The sequence below is a fragment of the Cnephaeus nilssonii genome, assembly GCF_951640355.1.
Source record: "Cnephaeus nilssonii genome assembly, chromosome: 14".
Lineage (NCBI taxonomy): Eukaryota > Metazoa > Chordata > Mammalia > Chiroptera > Vespertilionidae > Cnephaeus > Cnephaeus nilssonii.
In genome coordinates, this window is record NC_137085.1 from 4,469,587 (window position 1) to 4,488,178 (window position 18,592).

Consider the following 18,592-nt stretch of genomic DNA (forward strand, 5'->3'; position numbering starts at 1 on the left):
GGCGGTTGCTTTTCAGACGTTCAGTCTGCAGCAAGTCTGGTGAACAGAAGGCTGTCTCGTACGAGTGTTACATGCCAGCGACTCCACACTTATTTTCGTTTCTCTCCGGGCTGATGGGGCCCACACAGAAACCCTGCCTCCCCACCTGTGCTCTGCTTCGGCGACACGGCAGCGCAGGGAAGGCCGGTGGGACCGGCCCCTCTCGGGAACTTGGCACAGATCCGCTCCGCGCCATTCTCACGAGCGGCAGGTGGATTTGCGATGTTAACGCGGTGGGGCTGACCACGTTCCTCTCCTTCTGATGTGTTCTCTCTCTCTCTCTCTCTCTCTCTCTCTTTCCCCGTCACCCCTTGAACTTGTCCGTGAAGCTTTCTCTCAAGCTGGTAAGCACGATTGTCCCCTGCATGCCCTGGTCTGACCAGGTTTCCCCTGTGTGTCCTCCGGGTGCCCGCCCCGTGCCTCCTGTCCTCGCCGTTCCCCCGGCCTGTGCTTCTCCTGTGTGTGCTGCCACGGCTCTGTCTCTGTTAGATCTCATACACGAAGGCTGAGAATCTAATAGATCTCCTAACAGGTCTCCATCCTTCCCAGTTGCTAAGAAAATTAACGCTTAACTCATGATTTCGGTTATGGTGTCTGTGTTTTACTATCAGAGCCTTAAAACGATGACCAATGTTCTTTATTTAAATGTGAACGTTCACATTGAGCGCGGGGAGTCTGTTTATGGCTCCTTTAGAATAAAAGCAGATGTAATTGTTGTAAGATGCTCCTCCCTGAGAGCCACAGAGCCCACGACAAACGCAGGGACGATGCCAGGCTCAAACCCGGGTCTGAGCGGCCCGCGGACGGAGGGTTTGAGCGAACTCTCCCAGGCGCTACTTACATGCGCTGGTGCCTGTGCTAAGCTGGTTGGAGAAGCCACAGGGGATGTGTGGACAGCGCAGAGCCTCTGCCGTCCAGCCGGTGGACTCAGTGTTCCGTGTTGTTTCTCCTCACTTGTGCAGCCCCCGTGAACAAAACTAACCATTCCGTGTGTTAAAAGAGAATCTTAACCAGCGTAACCCACAACTCCACTTCAGGTGCGTGTAAGTTACCTTCTCAAACAATACCCTGACCTACGGACCGTGATCACTGTGACAACTCGGCCAGGAGCCCGGTGAGCGCTCTGTGCTCTGCCGTTGCTAATGCGGATGCTGTTTCACGGCGATGCGTGCATACACGTGTGTGTAAGTGTACATGCATCTGCGTATATGCAGAGTCTTTTCAACCTGACTCAGTATCTGGCCACTGACCCAACCCTAAAGAAAATGAGTATTTTATTAAGTTGAACATTTCTTGGGCTGAGATAAAAATCTCAAGACAAGTCCTGATTGAGGACAAGCAGGGAAGACCCGGATGCTCACAGGAACCGCGTTCCTCAGCGGCAGGCATCCAGGAGAGGCGGCACCGGTTAACCAGGGCCTCTCGGATGCCGGGCCTCCTTGCCTCGTGTGCCCTTTTGCCGCGGTGTTCCCAGCAGGCCATGCTGCCAGGCAGTCTTTCTGGTTTGAGATAGAAATCATTCTCCCCCCCTGGTATTGAGTTGTCACCTGAGACAATCAATTTGAAGCGAAGTCACCCAACGTGGCCCGGGGTCCACATCGCCAACCTCGGGAAGCAGCTTGCTCTCGTCTGTGTGGGAGGAGTGCTCGCGGCACGTGTTGGGTCCCGGGAGCCACAAACCAGGGTCTCATGGAGCCACAGCCATTTAACACACACATGTGTGTGGCCCCTCCTTCCAGGACCAGTGCGCCCTGGTCCTCTGAACCCCGGTGCTCCCGAGATCGCAGAACCTCTTTTCTGACTCAGAGCTGTAAATACACACGCCTTCGTGGCCACAGGAACCGTAGGTCAGGGTATTGTGTAAAGGAATTCGAGCTTCAGAGGCTCACGGGGCAGAAGGGCCTGCTGAGGTTTCCCGGGAACCCTGTGTCTCCGGATCTAGAAGCAGCTTCGGCCTGAGCCTCCACGGCAGCGTGAGGCTTGTGGGAGCCGCGGTGACCGAGGTTCGTTTTAAGGAACAACACGGAAACGTAGGCGATCTATTGGGGGGGGCCTCAGGGGTCAGCTAGACTGACGCCTGACCCGCCGGGAAGGATTCACGAATTCCTTACTGAAAGTCACGAGCACAGTGTGTGTTGCTTACACAAGTCCCTGCAGCTGTTTCCCCCCCATGCAAGCCTGGCACCTGTTCATCTAGACCTGTGTCCCCAATGTGGTGGCCACTCACACACGGGCTCTTTAAATCTTAGCTAATTAGAATGAAATAAGATTTTAAAATTCAGTTCCGCAGTCGCACTGGCCACCCTCCACCAGCTCAGCAGCCACGTGCGGCTCCAGTGCGGGGCGGGGCGGGGCAGGGCGGGCCATTCGCGGCACCGCAGGCAGTTCCTTCAGCCTCCACACCGCGCAAGGCTCCTGCTCTCCGCGACCTCGCGGCGACCACCTGCTGGATCTCCCGCCCTCTGATGCCGTGGATCCCACACTGTGTTTTGTTGAGGAACAAGACAGAGCAAACAGCGCAAACCTCGCTTCTAGATCACGCGCTGATTTGCTTTACGTAAACTTGGCCCGAGCACAAGCCGCTGAGCTCGCGGAAGCGATGGAATCGCGCAAATTGAAAAGCAGGGTTTCGGGTGTAATAGCAGGGCGGTCTGTTTTCATACTGGACATTAGTTTGCTTCGCTTTAGTTTTAGAGGCGAATAGAATCCTTGGTTTGGCATTAGGGAAGTCACGTCCATTGTGGTCTTACATCTTATTACTCCCCCCCCACCACCTGCCTCTCTCTCTCACACTCACACACGCACGCACACGGCTTTGAGAACACTAGCCTTTGTGTGGCCCTGGTGCCGTACTGTTTGCCGAGTCACACACTTGCAGCCCGCGGCCTGGAGTTTAGCACAAGCAGCCTAGGAACCCGGGTCACAAGCCCCCGTGCACGGCGCTTGGCAGACCCAGCTCGTCTCGGGAGTGACATTATCCGGGTCCCTTCTTTCCCACCCACTCCCCAAGCCGGCCTCGCCTTTGTGCGATTGGCTCCAAAGGAAAATCTCTTGTCTAAATCCCTTGGCTTAGCCCTGGTCATCGAATAAACTTCTCTTTCTTTATGAAAATTGCCCCATTTAAGTGAAAGAACTTGATAACCATCACCGAGCTTCTAACAAGCGAGCGTGTGTAAGTCTAGACGCTCGCTGTTGGTGTTTTCCACTTACATCGCATGCACAGAGGAAAGATAGCGGTTGTTTTTGAGAGGGAATCAAGATACGAAAATATGCTCAGATGGAGGAGAGCAGCTGAGGTCCCACACCCTGCAGGCGGCTGGTTCTGAGGAATGTCCCGAGGTTACCCAAAGCGTGTCCAGACCTCCAGAGGCGGAGGGCCAAGAGTGCATGGGGGGAGGGGAGGGTTTTGTGTTTTGTTGTTTTTTTAAACCCTTTTCACCCACATTCTCTGAGGAACTCGCTGTCCATGCCACTTTTCGGGGATGGGGACTTTTGGCCTCGGCCTGGGCCTGGGGAGAGATGGGAAGCAGTACTCAGACTCGGGGAGCAGTGCCTGCGACAGGCCCTGTTTTCCATGAAGAAACCCGAACTTGAAACGGCCTTAAACGTCAGTGTGGCCACCGACACTGAGACAGAGTGGAGGTCCCGTCTCAGACTTGTCTGGATTCTCCCCGAGTCCGAGCGTTTGCTTCGCCCTCCCCTCCTGCAGCATCGCTCTTGCCTTTGGGAGTGGCCGGGCCTCGGAGCGCGCAGCGGCTTGGGGACTGGTCTGCATGCGCGGATTCCGCCTCGGCTGGTGTCCTGGGAACGGGCTGGGTTTACTTCACAAGCGTCCGCACGCCTGGTGTCTGGGGACGCCCCGCCGCCCCGCTGTGTTCAAGGAGGCCCACCGGCCTCCCCTGGCGTATTTCTGTTTGGTCTGCAGGGCGCGGCGCCCGAGGACTTCAGCAACCTCCCGCCCGAACAGAGAAGGAAAAAGCTCCAACAGAAGGTGGACGAGTTAAACAAGGAAATTCAGAAGGAGATGGATCAAAGGTAGAGTGGGTCGATGTGGGATATGGGTCATTAAGAGATCCGAGTGCAGTTTGGAAAGACGGGAAGTCCTAGCCTGGATTTTCATAGAAGCGCTCACTCAGGCGCGTGTTGCTGGCCCACTGGGCTGCTTTGTTACAAACTGGGGAATGCTTTTATCGGCAGGTTTTCTTCTGAGTTTGGGGAACAAACTACATAGGATTATCTCTTTTATCGTGAATTAGAGCGTAGGTGAACTTTTTTATACAAACGAGGATGAGAAAAGTGGCCTGACCCCACCCTCTCCCTGCCCCCACATCCTAGCTTTGGGTCCAAAATGTCTGTGTCTTCCTACTTCACGGTAAGTCACAGTTAGCCTTCTCATCTTTGTAGGGAGCGCACAGATGGTGTCTAGAAGACAAATCACAGTGTGCCTTAGACACCCCCCAGCCCTAGGGGCGCCAGTGTGTCCTTGCTCTGGGGAGGCGCTGCTCCGGGCCCCCCTGAAGCGGCTCCCCATTTTCTAGTGGGAAGAAACAGACAGTAAGCAATAAGCAAATTATGAAATGTTGGGAATGGCACATGCTGTGAAGGAAAAGGAAGGAGAGCCAGTCAGGGGCTGGCGGTGCATTGGGCCAAGGGCTCCACTGGGGAGGTGGCCTTGGTGCCGGGGGGGGGGGGGGGGGGGCGGGGGGAGGGAGCAGGCGGTTCCCAGAAGCCCATGGGGCCGGCAGGATGCGGGCTGAGCTTCGAGGAAGCAGGCCGGGGGGTGGTGAGGGCCGTGGAAATTCTCTTCCTGCTATTTCTGTATTTTCAGCTAAGCTGTTTCCCATGGCTCAGAATAGTTTGTTTGTCTCATATCATTGGCTTAGATTTCTCATTGCTCTGAACTTCTAACCACTCAAGCCCCACTGAGAGCCCCCTAAGCCAGCGTCCAAGTTCCCCGGCTCTTCGGTGCTGGACAGAGCCCGAGCCCGAGCATGCGTGCGCGTCTAGGCCTCGTGCAGGCTGCGGTGTGGGCTCCAAACACGGTCTCAGGAAGGTGTGGGGTCCACAGGATGCCGCTTCGAGGCCCTGAGGCCCACCTGCCATGGATACCAACTGTGGGTTCCATTCCTTTAAAAAAAATATTTGTATTGATTTCAGAGAGGAAGGGAGAGGGAGAGAGAGAAACATCCGTGATGAGAGAGAATCATTGATGGGCTGCCTCCTGAATGCCCCCCACTGGGGATCAAGCCCACAACCTGGGCCTGTGCCCTGACCGGGAATCGAACAGTCACCTCCTGGTTTATGGGTCGACGCTCAGCCACCGAGCCATGCCGGCCGGGCTGGGTTCCATGTCTTAAGAGTTGAGATAGTGTGTAACAACATTTCCGAGGCGACTAGCCGGGCTTCTTCGTGACATGAACATCTTGCAGCCCACAGCACCCCAGAGGCCGGGGCAGCTTCGGTTTGCAGGAGCACTCGCGCGTGGAAGTGTTTGGGTTTTGTCTGGATTGATTTATATGTCTTACTCGCTGTGGACCAGGGGAGCCCCTCCCGGGAAGGCCGCTGGAGTGTTAATATCGGCCTCTGGAGGATACGCACCCGGGGAGCAGGGCTCCTGCCTAAGGAGACGTTTCAGGAGTGCTGACCCCGATATTCCCTCCCCACCCACACTCCCAGCCCGGCTCCCAGTCACGTGGTTTCCAGGGTGCTCGGAGAACGTGACTGGCTGGTGGCATCAGCCTCCCCCTCCGTCTGCTCGCTTTTTCCAGAGAGGCCATCACCAAGATGAAAGATGTGTACCTGAAGAACCCGCAGATGGGAGACCCAGCCAGTCTGGACCACAAGCTAACGGAAGTCATCCAAAACATAGACAAGCTGCGACTCGAGGCCCAGAAGTTTGAGGTATGAAGAGGCTGTTGGGAGGGTGGGTGGGAGGTCATCAACCATAGACCTTGCATGCATATATGCATGGTCCATGGCCACAGACAATAGGGTGCTGAAGGCGTGGGGAGGGGGGGCTGGAGGGGCTCAATGGGGGGAAAGGGGACATCTGTAATACTTGCAGCAATAAAGAATTATTGAAAATAAGAAAGAAAGGAAGAAAGAAAGAAAAGAAGAAAGACACCTAAAAAAAAACACAAAGAAAAAGCTGTTGCCGGGAAAAGGAAGCAGAAGGGATGGGTGTCGTGAGCCGCCTGCGGGTACAGACGCCAGCATCTTCTCGCGGGGACACACGCCCCTGGGAATGCCGGGTGTCGTGAGCTGTGGCAAAGGGAATGCACTGCCCCCCGAGCGCTCTGCTTCCCAGCACTTCCCGTTTTCCTGAGTCCCTTTACTGGCACACTGGAGGGCGAGTTGTTTGGATACCGTGCCGTTTTTCATTTACGTGGTTAAGTTTGTTCTGCATCTCACGTTGCCAGCGTGTAACTGGGAACGGACCCGCGCCGTCCCGGAAAATCAGGAGGACGATGGATTGATCGTGCTGTTCCTTCAGAGGACCCAGCACCCAAGGGTTCTAGACGTGAAAACCAGCGGGAAACACAAACGAGCAGGAAAGACTGGCCTCCTCGGAAAACACCTCAGTGCATGTCTTAGCGGGAGAGGGCCCCTCTCTGGGGACAAAGCCTTCTTTTTCCGCCCCCAAATTAAAGACCTCAGAGCAGAGAAACATAAGAACGGATCCTTCCAATCGAATTGGCTCTGCCTGTCAGTGAGGGGTCAGATGTGGGTTTTCATTGTTTCTAGAACCTGTCAATCCGTGATGGAGGTTTGCGTGTTTAGAACCTGGAATTGGCCATTTCTGGCCATTTGTGTTCTTTTGCCTCGTGTACGGGAACTAGTTCAAATGTCGCCGAAGGTGACTGTCTGCTCTGACGTCCTGTGGACACGCTTCTTCGCGGTGAAAAAAGGACACTCCTGGAAAACCGCGGGAAAGGGAGGTGTGGCTTTCACACTGAGTCGGTGCTCAAGCGTGGCAGCTCCTCATGCTTCCCAGTGTGACCGCAGGGTCACCGAGGTTTGGGAACAGAAGGAACTAGAAGTGACTTATCCCAAGTCACACAGCTGTTCGCAGCCCAGGGGTTGGACAGGGTCCAGGCCCCCTGCCCCGCGGGGGCAGCTGCCTAAATACGTTCTTTCCACTTCCGCTCCTTGGAAGGGACGGAGCCGCGGCCTTCGAGTCCGTTATGCGGGGCCCTGCCCCCGTCCCTCTCCATCAGCCTCTGCCCAGAGCCGCCGAGCTGGGGCTTCCAGGTTCCGGGGGGGCCTCAGCCGGTCTCTCGTGGCTCTTGTTCCAGGCCTGGCTGGCGGAGGTGGAAGGCAGGCTCCCGGCCCGCGGCGAGCAGCGCAGGCAGAGCGGACTGTACGACGCCCAGCCCGCCCCGGCCGTCAACAACTGCGCGCAGGCCCGGGAGAGGTACAGTATCCGCGCCGCCCTGCCCTCGGGCCTCTCCATCCCGGACGGAGCCTCAGCGCAGCTCCCAGCACCTCTGTGAGGAGGGCCTGCGTTCTCCCGCGGCCTCTGGCTCCACGGGGACCGGCCTCTGGCTCCACGGGGACCGGTTAAGATGGTCTCAGTTGCCAGCTCAGGGCCGCACCGCGGGCGGGCGGGCGGCGTCCTCCGGCTCGGGCGCTATAGTTGCTGTGTGCTTTCTTTCTTGAGCAGCCCGGATGGCAGTTACACGGAGGAGCAGAGCCAGGAGAGCGAGGTGAAGGTGCTGGCCACGGACTTCGACGATGAGTTTGACGACGAGGAGCCGCTGCCCGCCATCGGGACGTGCAAAGCGCTCTACACCTTCGACGGTAACGCTCCGCGGCCCGAGTTCCCCATGCCCCCCGAGCTGTCAGCGCCTGCCCTGCCTGTGGCCGCCTTTCTGCTGAGCCCCAGACCTTCCTCTCCGCCCTCTGTCCTGCGGAGAGTGTGGTCACCGTCGGGCTGCTGGCTGTGTATTTTGCCTTTTGGTCCCTGTAACTGAGCAGCCTGCGTGGGGCTTACCGTAATTGCAGCAGAGAGTAGGAGTCATGGTTACTTCCTGCATCCGCCCAACATTTACAGAGCTCCCGTCCCGAGAACACTCTCCAGGGCGTGGGATGCAGGCAGCGCGGTGTGGCGTCCAACCCGGAGGACAAAGCAGAGTTGTGTCTAGGAGGCAGCTTCAGCATCCGGGAGGGGCACAGACGAGGGAGGCACGGGGGACCAGGCCTGGGAGGGCAGCTTCAGCATCCGGAAGGGGCACAGACGGGAGGGAGGCACGGGGGACCAGGCCTGGGAGGGCAGCTTCAGCATCCGGAAGGGGCACAGACAGGTGGGCTGCACGGGGGGCCGCAGCACTTCTCACGGGAGTTTAGCGAACTCTGGGCTGCAGGGCATCGGGCGTGGGGCCGTGTGTTGGAGCCCAGGTGTCAGGTGGTCAGAGAGGAATGTAAGACCAGAGGTAGGCAGTGCCCATGGGGGTGGGGGAGAGCAAAGGACACATTTGGATTTTAGGCGGCAAACACTGAGGACGTATTGAGAGGATTTGGGCGAGACCTTGCCCGACCGAGCTGGACCTGGGCGTTTGTTGTCATCACCGCATGGGGCAGGGCCGGGCGCGTGTGGGGGAGCAGTTAGAACTGGGTGGTGGTTGGGAAGGGGAGCCGGCTCTCGGCTGTCGGGAACTGGGGAACCGTGACCCAGCGTCTGCGGACGGTGCCGAGGGAGCTGCGGGAGGCGGAGTGCAGGTGAGTCGGAGAAGCCCCGGCATACGTGCATTTTCACTGTGACAAGACAAGAAAGCGAAGGACCAGGTTAGATGTTACCCCGTTCCCCTATTGACCGCCCTGAACAAGGCGCCTTTCCGCGTGCTGTCGGGCAGAGGTGGCGGGCGCGGAGATTAGCTTAGCGAACGGCCTGGGGAGCCTCGGTTGAGGAACGGGCGCAGAGATGCCGCCGTTAACACGCTGCTCGGACTCCTGGCTGATTGCAAGTGGGAGCCAAGCGGGAGGCAATCAAAGATGAGGCCTGAGGGACGAGGGAGGTGCGCCGAAGCGGGAGAGGAGGGGGTCCGGGAAGGGAGCAGCCGTGAACCAGGCCGTCCGTCGTGTTCAGATTTCAGGACGCTAGGAGCAGGTGTGCTGGGCTGGAGGGGAGCCTTCGCTCAGGGCACAGCCAGACTGGGGAGGAGGGGGGCGGAGTACTTCCACCCGAGAGGCAGGGAGAGGAGGGAAGGTTTCCCCTGGCAAAGTCCCTGCGGCCTGGCCAGGTGGGAGGTGGCGCTCCTCGCCCTGTTGGACGGGGCAGGGCCGGGCATCTGCGGACCCGCCTCTGCTTTCACCTGTTTCCTGTCCAGGCTCCTGTTTGCCCGGAAGCCTCACGTGTTCTGATCTTGTTTCAGGTCAGAATGAAGGAACCATCTCAGTAGCTGAAGGAGAAACGCTGTACGTCATAGAGGAAGACAAGGGGGACGGGTGGACCCGCATTCGGAGAAACGAAGACGAAGAGGGCTATGTCCCCACGTCGTACGTCGAAGTCTATTTGGACAAAAATGCCAAAGGTGCTAAGACTTATATTTAATACAGCTTTTTACAAAAACGGTTTAAAAGCAATTGGAGTGTTTCTCCCCACAACTGTGACTGTTCCGGGCAGGTCTTCAAAAGCCTGGCCGCAGAGCCCGCCCGCCGAGCCCGGCCCCGCCCGCGAGGGCGCGGGGACCGCTCCGGATTCCTTGGCTAGTTTTGACTAGTACCGAGTTTCGCTTGCTGATGGCATTTTATGTGGAAAGCTGCCAACTGCCGGTTTACAGCTGTGTCGCTGGAAGTCGGGTAAACACGTCTCCTTCCGGCAGCATCTGTAGATAACAACAAAAAAGTTGCCTTCTAGCTTCTAATCACTATTTCCCAGTTTCAAAGGCCACACCCCGGGGCACAGCAGGTTAAGCCCTCTCATTTGTATCTAGTGTCTGCCACCAATGGAACCACCATAGACGGTTACATTCTGCACCTTAGTAAATTGAACTATGCTAGTTGGTTACATTTCACAGCCATTCACATAAAAGCTCCTCCTTGAATAAAAAAGCAAGTAGAAGATTCATTTATTGGTATCAAAAGTGTGTAATCTTACCTAAACCTGGTTAAGGCCACTGTTAGATCATCAAGATTATCCTATTATGTCCAAACAAGCAGTTGAAATCGGGAAAAGTTTGGTCAATTTACCCAGTTGTTTTGTTTGTTTGTTTGTTAATCCTCACCTGAGGATATTTTTTTCCATTGCTTTTCAGAGAAAATGGAAGGGAGGGAGGGAGGGAGAAAAAGAGGGAGAGAGAGAGATGGACTGGTTGCACACACCCCAACCAGGGGTGGGGAGGGAACCTACAACCCAGGTACATGCCCTTGACCAGGAATCGAACCTGAGACCCTTTGGTGTGTGGGCCGACGCTAACCAGCAAGCAACACCGGCCAGGGCCCCCGTTGATTTTTACAGGCGACTGCCGATGTCCCCCGGAAGTTGACAGCCGGTCAGCGTTGCGCGTGCCCTTTAGGGGAGCGTCTGTAAAAGCACTTCGCTCTGCTCGTCCTGTCGGAGGGTGTGTGGCGAGTGGGGCTGTGGTCTGCTGACCCTCCCCAGGGGGGCTGTGTCCACACAGACACAGACCCCAGCACCGCACTTTTCAAAGGGGGGATTTAAAGCAATCATTGGCATCTTTAAGCCCCAACGTGTGGATTGACTGAAGAATGGTTTTAGGGTGGCTAGCTGGCCTCATCTAGTTAACTGTAGCCAGAATCAAATACAGTCTCACCACCTTCCAAGGAAACTGGGTCACATGGGGATTTGCATTTCGAAGTTGGCAGGACGGGTGGCGAGATTGTCACGTGCACAGGCGGTGCCAAGCCCAGGGTTCGCGCCCATCTCCAGGACCCACCCTGCGGTCACGGAGCACAGCTGCCCGTGGCTCAGCATGAAGGTGCTGGTCCAGGTTCTCCTTCCGTGTGGCTTTGGGAATGATTCGTGTCCTTCCCGCCTTTACATGGGAGAGGAGCTCCTTGCCTCGACACCGAGGGCTCCTTTAAAAAGCTCAAGTCAACTGGGAGCTGATTTTTAAAGCCACAGCGGCGCCCCGGGTGGGAGTCCAGGACCCGGTGGGAGGTGCGGGCGCTTGCTGCCGACGCCAGCAGGGAGTTCGCAGCCATTGCTCCCAAGGGCCACCGAGGGGGGATTTAGTAGCCCTTAGGTAATGACAGCCTGATTTTTAAAAATGCCTTTTATTTTTAAACATACAGTCCCGGGAGCTTGCAGAGCTGGGGGTCTCGTCACCCAGAGTCTCCCAGCGGTCAGATGGGACACAATTGGAATACAGTCTCAAAGGCAGAAAACCGATGGGTCAGCCTGATTTTTTTAAAACAGAATTTTGTAATTCAAATTTCTTCAGAATGATTGTACCGATCACGGCACGCAGCCCGAGCCCAGCCCTCTCGGGGACTCGGTTCTCCTCCCTGTTGAGCAAGGCAGCAAGAAAACCAGCTGCCCCTTAGACTAGGGCTGGGCTCCAGGAGCAGCAGGAGGTCACGGCTGAGGGTCTGTAACCTCATTTCCCGCCGAGGAGCTGCTGGAGAAAACAAACACAACATTGAAAAAGTCTGAAATGGGGCAAGACAACATTAGCCTTTTAAAAGCCGGCCCTGAAAAGCATGGCACCCGGGAAGCTTTTCCTGTTTTGTTTTTTTGTTTGGTTAGTTTTTCCTTTGGTCGTATGCAAATTGGGTTCAGAAAACAGCTCGGTTGGTTTTCGGGAGGAGCGGTTTGGGTGCATAAATTACTATTATTAAGTTGTACCCTCTGCACCAATGGCCCGGGAACGGATGTGATATTGACTCAACAGTGACACTTGGTCGTTTCCGTTCTCTGAAACGGCTCCCGCAGGATCAGGGATGTCCCTCCCCGCCCAGAGTTTACTGTTTTCTTCCCCGGTTATCTGTTCAGACACAAGCAGCCGCGTCTCGGCTTGTCTGATCACGCTTTCCCCGCTTCCCTTAGCACTTCTGTTACCCACGTGCGTGCAGAAGCCATTCCCTCCCTGATCACAGACCCGGCCCGCCTCCCCGGCACCCCGCCCTCCGCCCGCCCGGGCCGCCCCCTGTCTGCACTCGCCCTGTGCATGTGTGGTGTCTACGATGTGACCCTTTAAAAATTGCCAAAATATTTAGACCAGAGGAACTCCCGCCGGCCCCTGGGTGGTGACCGTCCGCTCTTACGGTTTTGTTTTTGAAACTGCGTTCTGTGAAGTCCGTCCACAAGCCCTCCCCCAACACGTGTGTAAACGCAACTTAAAAACCGCGAGGATGACTTGAATGCGTTGTGTTAACGTTTTGCTCTTTTTATCTGTTTGTTTTATTGGTGATTCCGCTGCCTAATGACCTTTTTGTTTTTGTAACCGCTGGGGAAGCCGGAGGACTGTGTCGGTAGCTAGGGCCCTGCCGGCTGCTCCGCTCCGGTTTATTGTAGACACTGGGGTTCTGAGTAAGTGTTGTTTGAATGCGGCCCACGTGACCGTCTCTCTCTCTCCTCGCCCTGAAAGAAAAGAATCTGTCTGGCTCCTCTCGGCTGTACCCCGTCCCGCCTCTCTAATAAACGAATCCTCCTCCGTGTTGTCAGTGGTGTGTACCTTTCTGAGAACGTGACTGTGCCTCGCCAGCAGTTAACTCCTCGTCCCTTCCTGAACATTCTGCCCTTGGCCCCTTCCGCCCTGCGTGCACCTGAGGGCTGAGTCTGTCTGGTTTCTCTGCTCCCCTGGAGATGAAGAACTTTCACTGTTTATGATAAGCATCCGAGACACAGAAAGCCTCCTCTTCACCAGAAACTGTGCACTTGACGCTGAAGGCCCGGGCGCCGCGGTCTGAGAACCGGGCCTCACTTCCTGGCTTCGTTCTGGGAGGCCGGGCACCTTCTCTCAAAACTGAGCTTGTTGGGAAGATGAGCTGGGGGGTGGGTGCCGCCATCCTTCTCTGGAGGGAAGCGTGGAGACCAAACCGTGAAAGTTCCTTATCTGTGGTGTCGGGTGGTAACCAATCTCGCTCTAAGGTTGCCCTCTTTCCCGCCCCCGCCCCGCCCCTGGGCGGTGCAGTGTGCCCGCCTCTGGCCTCGGCCCCCTCTAACCGAGCTTTTCTTTCTGTTTGTGTTGTAGATTCCTAAGGTGGCTGAGGAGCGGAGCCGGAGCCCCAGGAGAAACCCTTCGGCCTGTTGGTCTCCACAGGCCGGGCCCCAGGAGAAACCCTTCGGCTTGCTGGTCTCCACAGGCCGGGCTGTGAGCCTGCGCTCAGCCGGGCCGCAGAGCGGCCGCGTCTTCGGGCCAAAGGGACACCCACCCGCGCCTGCAGCTGCTTGCCCCTGCTTTCTTTTCTTTCCACAGCATGCTCCCGTGGCCCGCTCCGCTGGGCCCGTCCGGCCACCTCTTGGGTCCGGGCTGTCCCCATCCCAGTCCCCACCCCAGCAGGACCACGGAAAGCAGCTGGGCACGGCTCCTCCCCCCCCCCCCCCCCCCCCCCCGCTCCGCCCTGGCCTCCGTCCTCCTGGCTGCTCCGGCCGTCCACGGCTCACACTGTGCCTTTTGTGAAATCCCTGCCACCGGTCCCCCAGGGAGACCGGCCGAATCTGGACAGGAGGGTCGGCCCCGCCAGGTGGACTGCGCGCCCGGTGTCCGTGACGTGCTCCCGCGCTCACCTTAGACAAGACTCACCCAAGTCCACTGAGCACTCGGTGGGCCTTCTCTGACCACAGGACCTCGCCTCGTGCTGAGCGTTGGCCCTTGCAACACCTCACAGCCTGAGAGCGACAGTGGCGGGCACTGGGGCGTATACACACATACATACATGTACATGCATGTGTGTGCTCATGCATGCACACATTTTTGGTTGGGGCCCTGCCTTCAGTGGGTCCACACTGGAAGTCGAACTCCAGTCCCCCTGCTGTCCTGTGTCCACCTTGGGGGGGGGGGTCTCCCCGAGAACTGCAGCCGTGGCACTTGGTGACCGAGGAGCGCCCCCCACACCTCTGCATGAACTCGCTGCAAAGCGAAAGCTCCCCTTTTCTTGGATTCCAAGATCTTCTTCTCCGGGATCTCAGTGCTTCCGTCACCGAAGGTCCTGCGGCTCAGCCTCCCGTCCGTCATGTGCTCTGGGCCACGCGGACGCGGAGGCGGATGCCCTGCGTTTGCCTCCCGGGCTGCCTTTCCTTCGGCGCCGCTCACGCCTCGGGCGGCGGGGCTTCTCTGTCGGGGCAGCGCGGCCGAGGGGCCACTGGCCGGGAGCTCTGTGGAGCCAGGGATGGCGTCGGCCTCTCCGGTTTGGCGTTGGGTAGCGCGGCGTCACCTCGCGCATCCTCAGTTCTCAACGTTGATGAGTCCAAGACAAGGAAGTCTCCTAGGAGCCGGAGGGCAGGGGTGGGGGGCAGGTCCTGAGGGGCGGGCCCGTGGCCAGTAGGAAGATGGCTCCTCTCGGCAAACCAGGGGTGACCGCACACCACCCTCTCGGGGCAGCTCATCAACCCTGGTGACTAGAACCCTGAGCGAGCGAGTGCCTGGGGGAGCAGGGGAAGAGGAGGTGGCGTCAGGTGTAGGGTGAGCGAGTGACCAGCCTGGGCCTCTCGCTCTTTCTTCCCAGAAGTGGGGCGAGGCCCGGGCTCAGACCACCTGCCCGGACCCTGCAGAGGGGGCGGGCTCAGCAGGTGACTGACGCTGAAGCCAGGATGCCAGAGGTGAGCGGAGTTAGAACCCCCCGCATCCCTGCAAACCTCCAGGTGCCTGGTTAACCGGGGCAGGCGGTCCAGGGCTGCTCCGGGACGGGCGCCCTGGTCTCCAGGATCCGCAGAGCGTCACCCAGTCCGCGGCCACTCTCCAGTGCTCACGGATGTGACGGCTCAAAATCTGCTCATGTGCCCCGCGTCTTCGGATGGGTCAGGACGGTCACTGCGCGCAGCCCGGGGGAGGCAGGAGCTGCAGCCACCTGTCCTGTTCACGTCTGTGCCGCTCCGTATAGAACATGCTTGTGTCCTCGTGTCCCTGCCCCGCTCCCTTCCGCACCCCTGCGCCCCCCGGCTATTCAGGAAGGAAGCGGTTAGCCGCCAGCCCAGCACTGTCCGTTACTCGGCCTCCCCCTGTGGGATCGTCTGTTACACGAAGGAGCCCCCACCTCGCGTAGGAGCTGGACCTCCCCACGTGCTGACCGCCGCCTGTCACGCCACCAACGTTAGAATGTCGTGTTGTAAGCAGGACGCATCTTTAAAGAGCCTGCCCCGAAAAGGGCTTGCAACAGAGAGCGACGTGTCCTTGCCCCCCTTTTCCCTCGCAGGACGGAACCACGGAGAGGCCGGCCCACGTGAGGGTTTCGTCTGGGCCTGGGAGCTCTTAGGCTGGTCTCGCCGGCGGAGCACGGAGGCCTCGCCGGCCTTTGGCAGCAGCTGTCATCACAGGAAGTTTACCGAACAGAGAACGGGACGTGCTCGATGCTAAGTGCTTTTCCAGAAACGTGGGGTGCGACTTCATGGCTCCGCCTCCTGTGCTTCTGTCGTCAAAACCGTCTTTGTACAAAGTTACCCGACGGGGCGCACCTGACCACGGCGGGTTTGTGCGGCACTGACCCTGACCCTGACCGTGGAGGCACCGCGGCGTGGGCTCGGCCATTGCCAAGGTTCTGGAGATGGGATTAAACCGAATGAAGTCCCACGGGAAGGCTCCCACGGACCTGCACCTCCATGTTAATCCTCGGTGTCAAATAAACGTCTCCCTGGCGCGGTGTCCGAGTGCTTTGCTGCACGGAGGGGACGCGCCACCGCAGCAGGCAGGGTCCCTGGGGCTGGGGCTGGTCCGCGCCTCTCACCCCATTCCCTGGGGACCCGGCCAGTCAGCCCTCCGGTCTGCCGGGGGCGGGGCTTGTGGGCTAGCTCTCCCGGCCCCCCCGCGGGGAAGCTGTCCGACCGGACCGGGAGGTGGAATTCAGGTGGACCCAGTCCCGGGGTTTGGGGGAGGCGTGTGATGGCCAGGAAATGTTTGCAAATTCAGCTGCCGCACCTCTAGGGGTTCAGGGGCCCTGTGGGGGCCGGGGCGTTTCATCGGCGCCGGTGCACGAGGCTCAAGCCCCCCTCTGCGCAGCCTGGCTGAGAACCCCTGGCTTCCCTGAGGCTGCCGACTGTGCGGCGCTGAAGCCTGGGGCCTCCAGCCTGGCCCCCCCCACCCCGCCCCCTGCGGGCGCTGGGAGCCCTGCTTCCGTAGCCAGCATTGAACTCCATTGAACTCTGACCCCAGGCCCTTGGGAGAGACTGACCTCTGTTTCCCAAGGTCCCTGGAGCAGCCGGTGTGAGCAGAGCCGTCTTGCTAAGTCAAGTTGGGCTCATTGCTGTGGGGCCTTGGCCTCCTCCCACCGGGGGCAGCGGGGGGGGGGGGGTGACCCCTCTAGAGCGAGAGCTTCCCCAGCCCCTCGGAGACGGCTGCTGCCATCGGGCCAGAGCCTCCAACGGCCGGCCGGCGTGGTTCCAGTGAGAGCCGGGCCAGGGGCCAGGTGACGGGTACGGCCGGAGGCCTCCTGTCTGCTTGTCCGCAAACGTCTTGGGAGAATGTTCCCGGCGCTCCGTGGGGGCTGCGTCCTCCGTGGGGAGGATCCTCTCTGTCAGGTGAAGTGTCCCGTCTCACGGGGACCGGCCTCCCCGAGGGCTGCGGGGCTGGGAGCCGGGCTGCCTGGCCCTCCCGCTCGCTGGGCCTCGGGTGCGGGTGAGGACGCCACGGCCTTGGGAGCTGCCGTGGGAGCAGGAGGCCGTCGGGAGAGCGGGCGGCCGGCTCGGCAGCAGCAGGCAAACGGTAGCTCTGACTCGAGCTTCTCCAGGTGCCGCCATGGCCATGGCGTCCGTGTCGCTGACACACACACTGGTCCCTGGTCTGAAACGCTGTGCATGCCCCTCTTTTTTTATGATTTTTTTTTCCAAAAAAGAATTGATTTTAGAGAGGAAGGGAGAGAGAGATGGAAACGTCAATGCTGAGAGCGAGTGATTGATCGGCTGCCTCCTGCACGCCCCGCACCGGGGATGGAGCCCCCCACCCAGGCAGGTGCCCTGACCAGGAATCGAACCGCGACCTCCTGGCTCCTAGGACACTGAGCCACGCCGTCTGGGCTGCACCTTCCATCTTCATGCCCGACTTGGTCCAAGCCTTTGGGGGCTGGCACCTGCTCTGGCGACTCACTGCCCGGCCGGGGTCGGACACAGGCGGGGACCGTGCGGAGCCAGAGCGGACGATTGGCTTCTGGTTGACGCAGAGGTTCCGGACCCGGCAGACGGCGGGTCAGGCTCCTCAGGGAGGCCCTCCTTCCCCACCGCCACACCCGGCCCTGCCGCAGGGCACACGGGGGCGGGGGCGCCCTCTAGTGGGAGAGGAATCCGTGCCAGGAGAGAACTGGGTCCCCCACTGGGTGACGAGGACATGGAAGTGGGCAGAGGCAGGGGCTCAAGGGGGCCCCCCACTTTGTGTTAGAGCAGAGGGGTCTCTGGAATTGTGAAATCCACGGGCAGCCCGGAGACGGCAGGAGGCGGAGAAGGGAACCGGGTGAACTGCTGCTGCAGAGACGGAGGTGGGGTGGCGTGAACGGCAGGCCTAGCTCTGGGGGTTCACGTCCCACATATCCGGTCCCTGCCTCCACCCGCCTGGCCTAGAGGGGGCCTCTCCTCTCTTTTCTGAGAAGGGGAGCCGGTGAGTCGTGCTGCCCAGCCCTCGGGTCTCCTGCGGGTTCACCTGTCTGTGCCGCTGGTGCGGGGAGCGACTTCCCCTCCATGGCCTCCGTTCGCTGGGGACAGCGCTGGGCACAAAAGGTCCCGAGAAGCAGGACCTGAGGAGGGCCCCCGTGCCTCTGTCCTCGGAGCCCAGGGGCCAAACGCCTGGGGAGGAAACTCGGATTTCCTCCTCCCCCTCCTCTCCCACCCGCCTCAGGTGGCCCCAAAAGCAGAGACGGGGGAGATTGGGTCCCGCAGCAGCTGCCCCCAGCGGGCCTGTCCTTGCCCCGCACAGGCCCTGCCCTGCCCCGTCCTGCAGAACCTGGGCCCAGTTCGGCTCCAAACACCCTCCCCTGGCAGGTGTCAAACCCTCACCGTCCTGGGCCGCTTTCCTGAACACACTGTGTGAAATGCTTCCGGCTCCTTCCCGCCCGCTTGTCCTGTCTCCGCACCACACGGCCCTCAGGGCTGGAGCCAGGGGCTCCCGGGGCTCCGGGCTCCGGGCCCAGCGGCGCCTGCAGGAGGACGTGTCTGCGGAACTCAAGCCGGAGGAGCTGGAAGGAGGAAGCAGGAAGGCCCGCGTGGGGGCTGCACCTGGCAGGTGTGTTTCTGAGCAGGTTTGTGAGCAGAAGCGCAGCCAGGTGGAAAGGCAGGTACCGAGCAGCCAGCCAGGCTCCCCGGCTGCAGGGGCGCTGCTGGAGGGAGCCCCTCGCCTCCCCCACCCCCCACCCCCTGCCAGGGCACAGGATGGAGGGACGGCGGTGGGAGAAGGCCCGGCCCACGCTTCCTGTCACCGAGGTCTGTGCGCTGAGCAGCCGCAGGCTCCTGTGT

At 59.5% G+C, this 18,592-nt stretch overlaps 1 protein-coding gene across 9 annotated transcripts in view; it reads left to right on the forward strand.

Moving 5' to 3' along the window:
- Positions 1–15,790, forward strand: part of FNBP1 (formin binding protein 1) — a 97,143-nt gene extending 81,353 nt beyond the window's left edge. For 3 of the 9 annotated variants that reach the window (XM_079789661.1, XM_079789663.1, XM_079789665.1), the window contains 5 exons: positions 3,965–4,074; positions 5,808–5,940; positions 7,335–7,453; positions 7,703–7,839; positions 9,411–9,609. In XM_079789661.1, coding sequence (XP_079645787.1) covers positions 3,965–4,074; positions 5,808–5,940; positions 7,335–7,453; positions 7,703–7,839; positions 9,411–9,589 — 678 coding nt within the window. In that variant the 3' untranslated portion in view covers positions 9,590–9,609. Of the gene's footprint in view, positions 1–368; positions 384–3,964; positions 4,075–5,807; positions 5,941–7,334; positions 7,454–7,699; positions 7,840–9,410; positions 9,610–13,193 lie in introns of those variants that run through there. The other 6 variants (XM_079789657.1, XM_079789662.1, XM_079789660.1 and 3 more) reach the window with 4 other exon arrangements.
- The last annotated feature ends 2,802 nt before the right edge of the window (positions 15,791–18,592 follow it).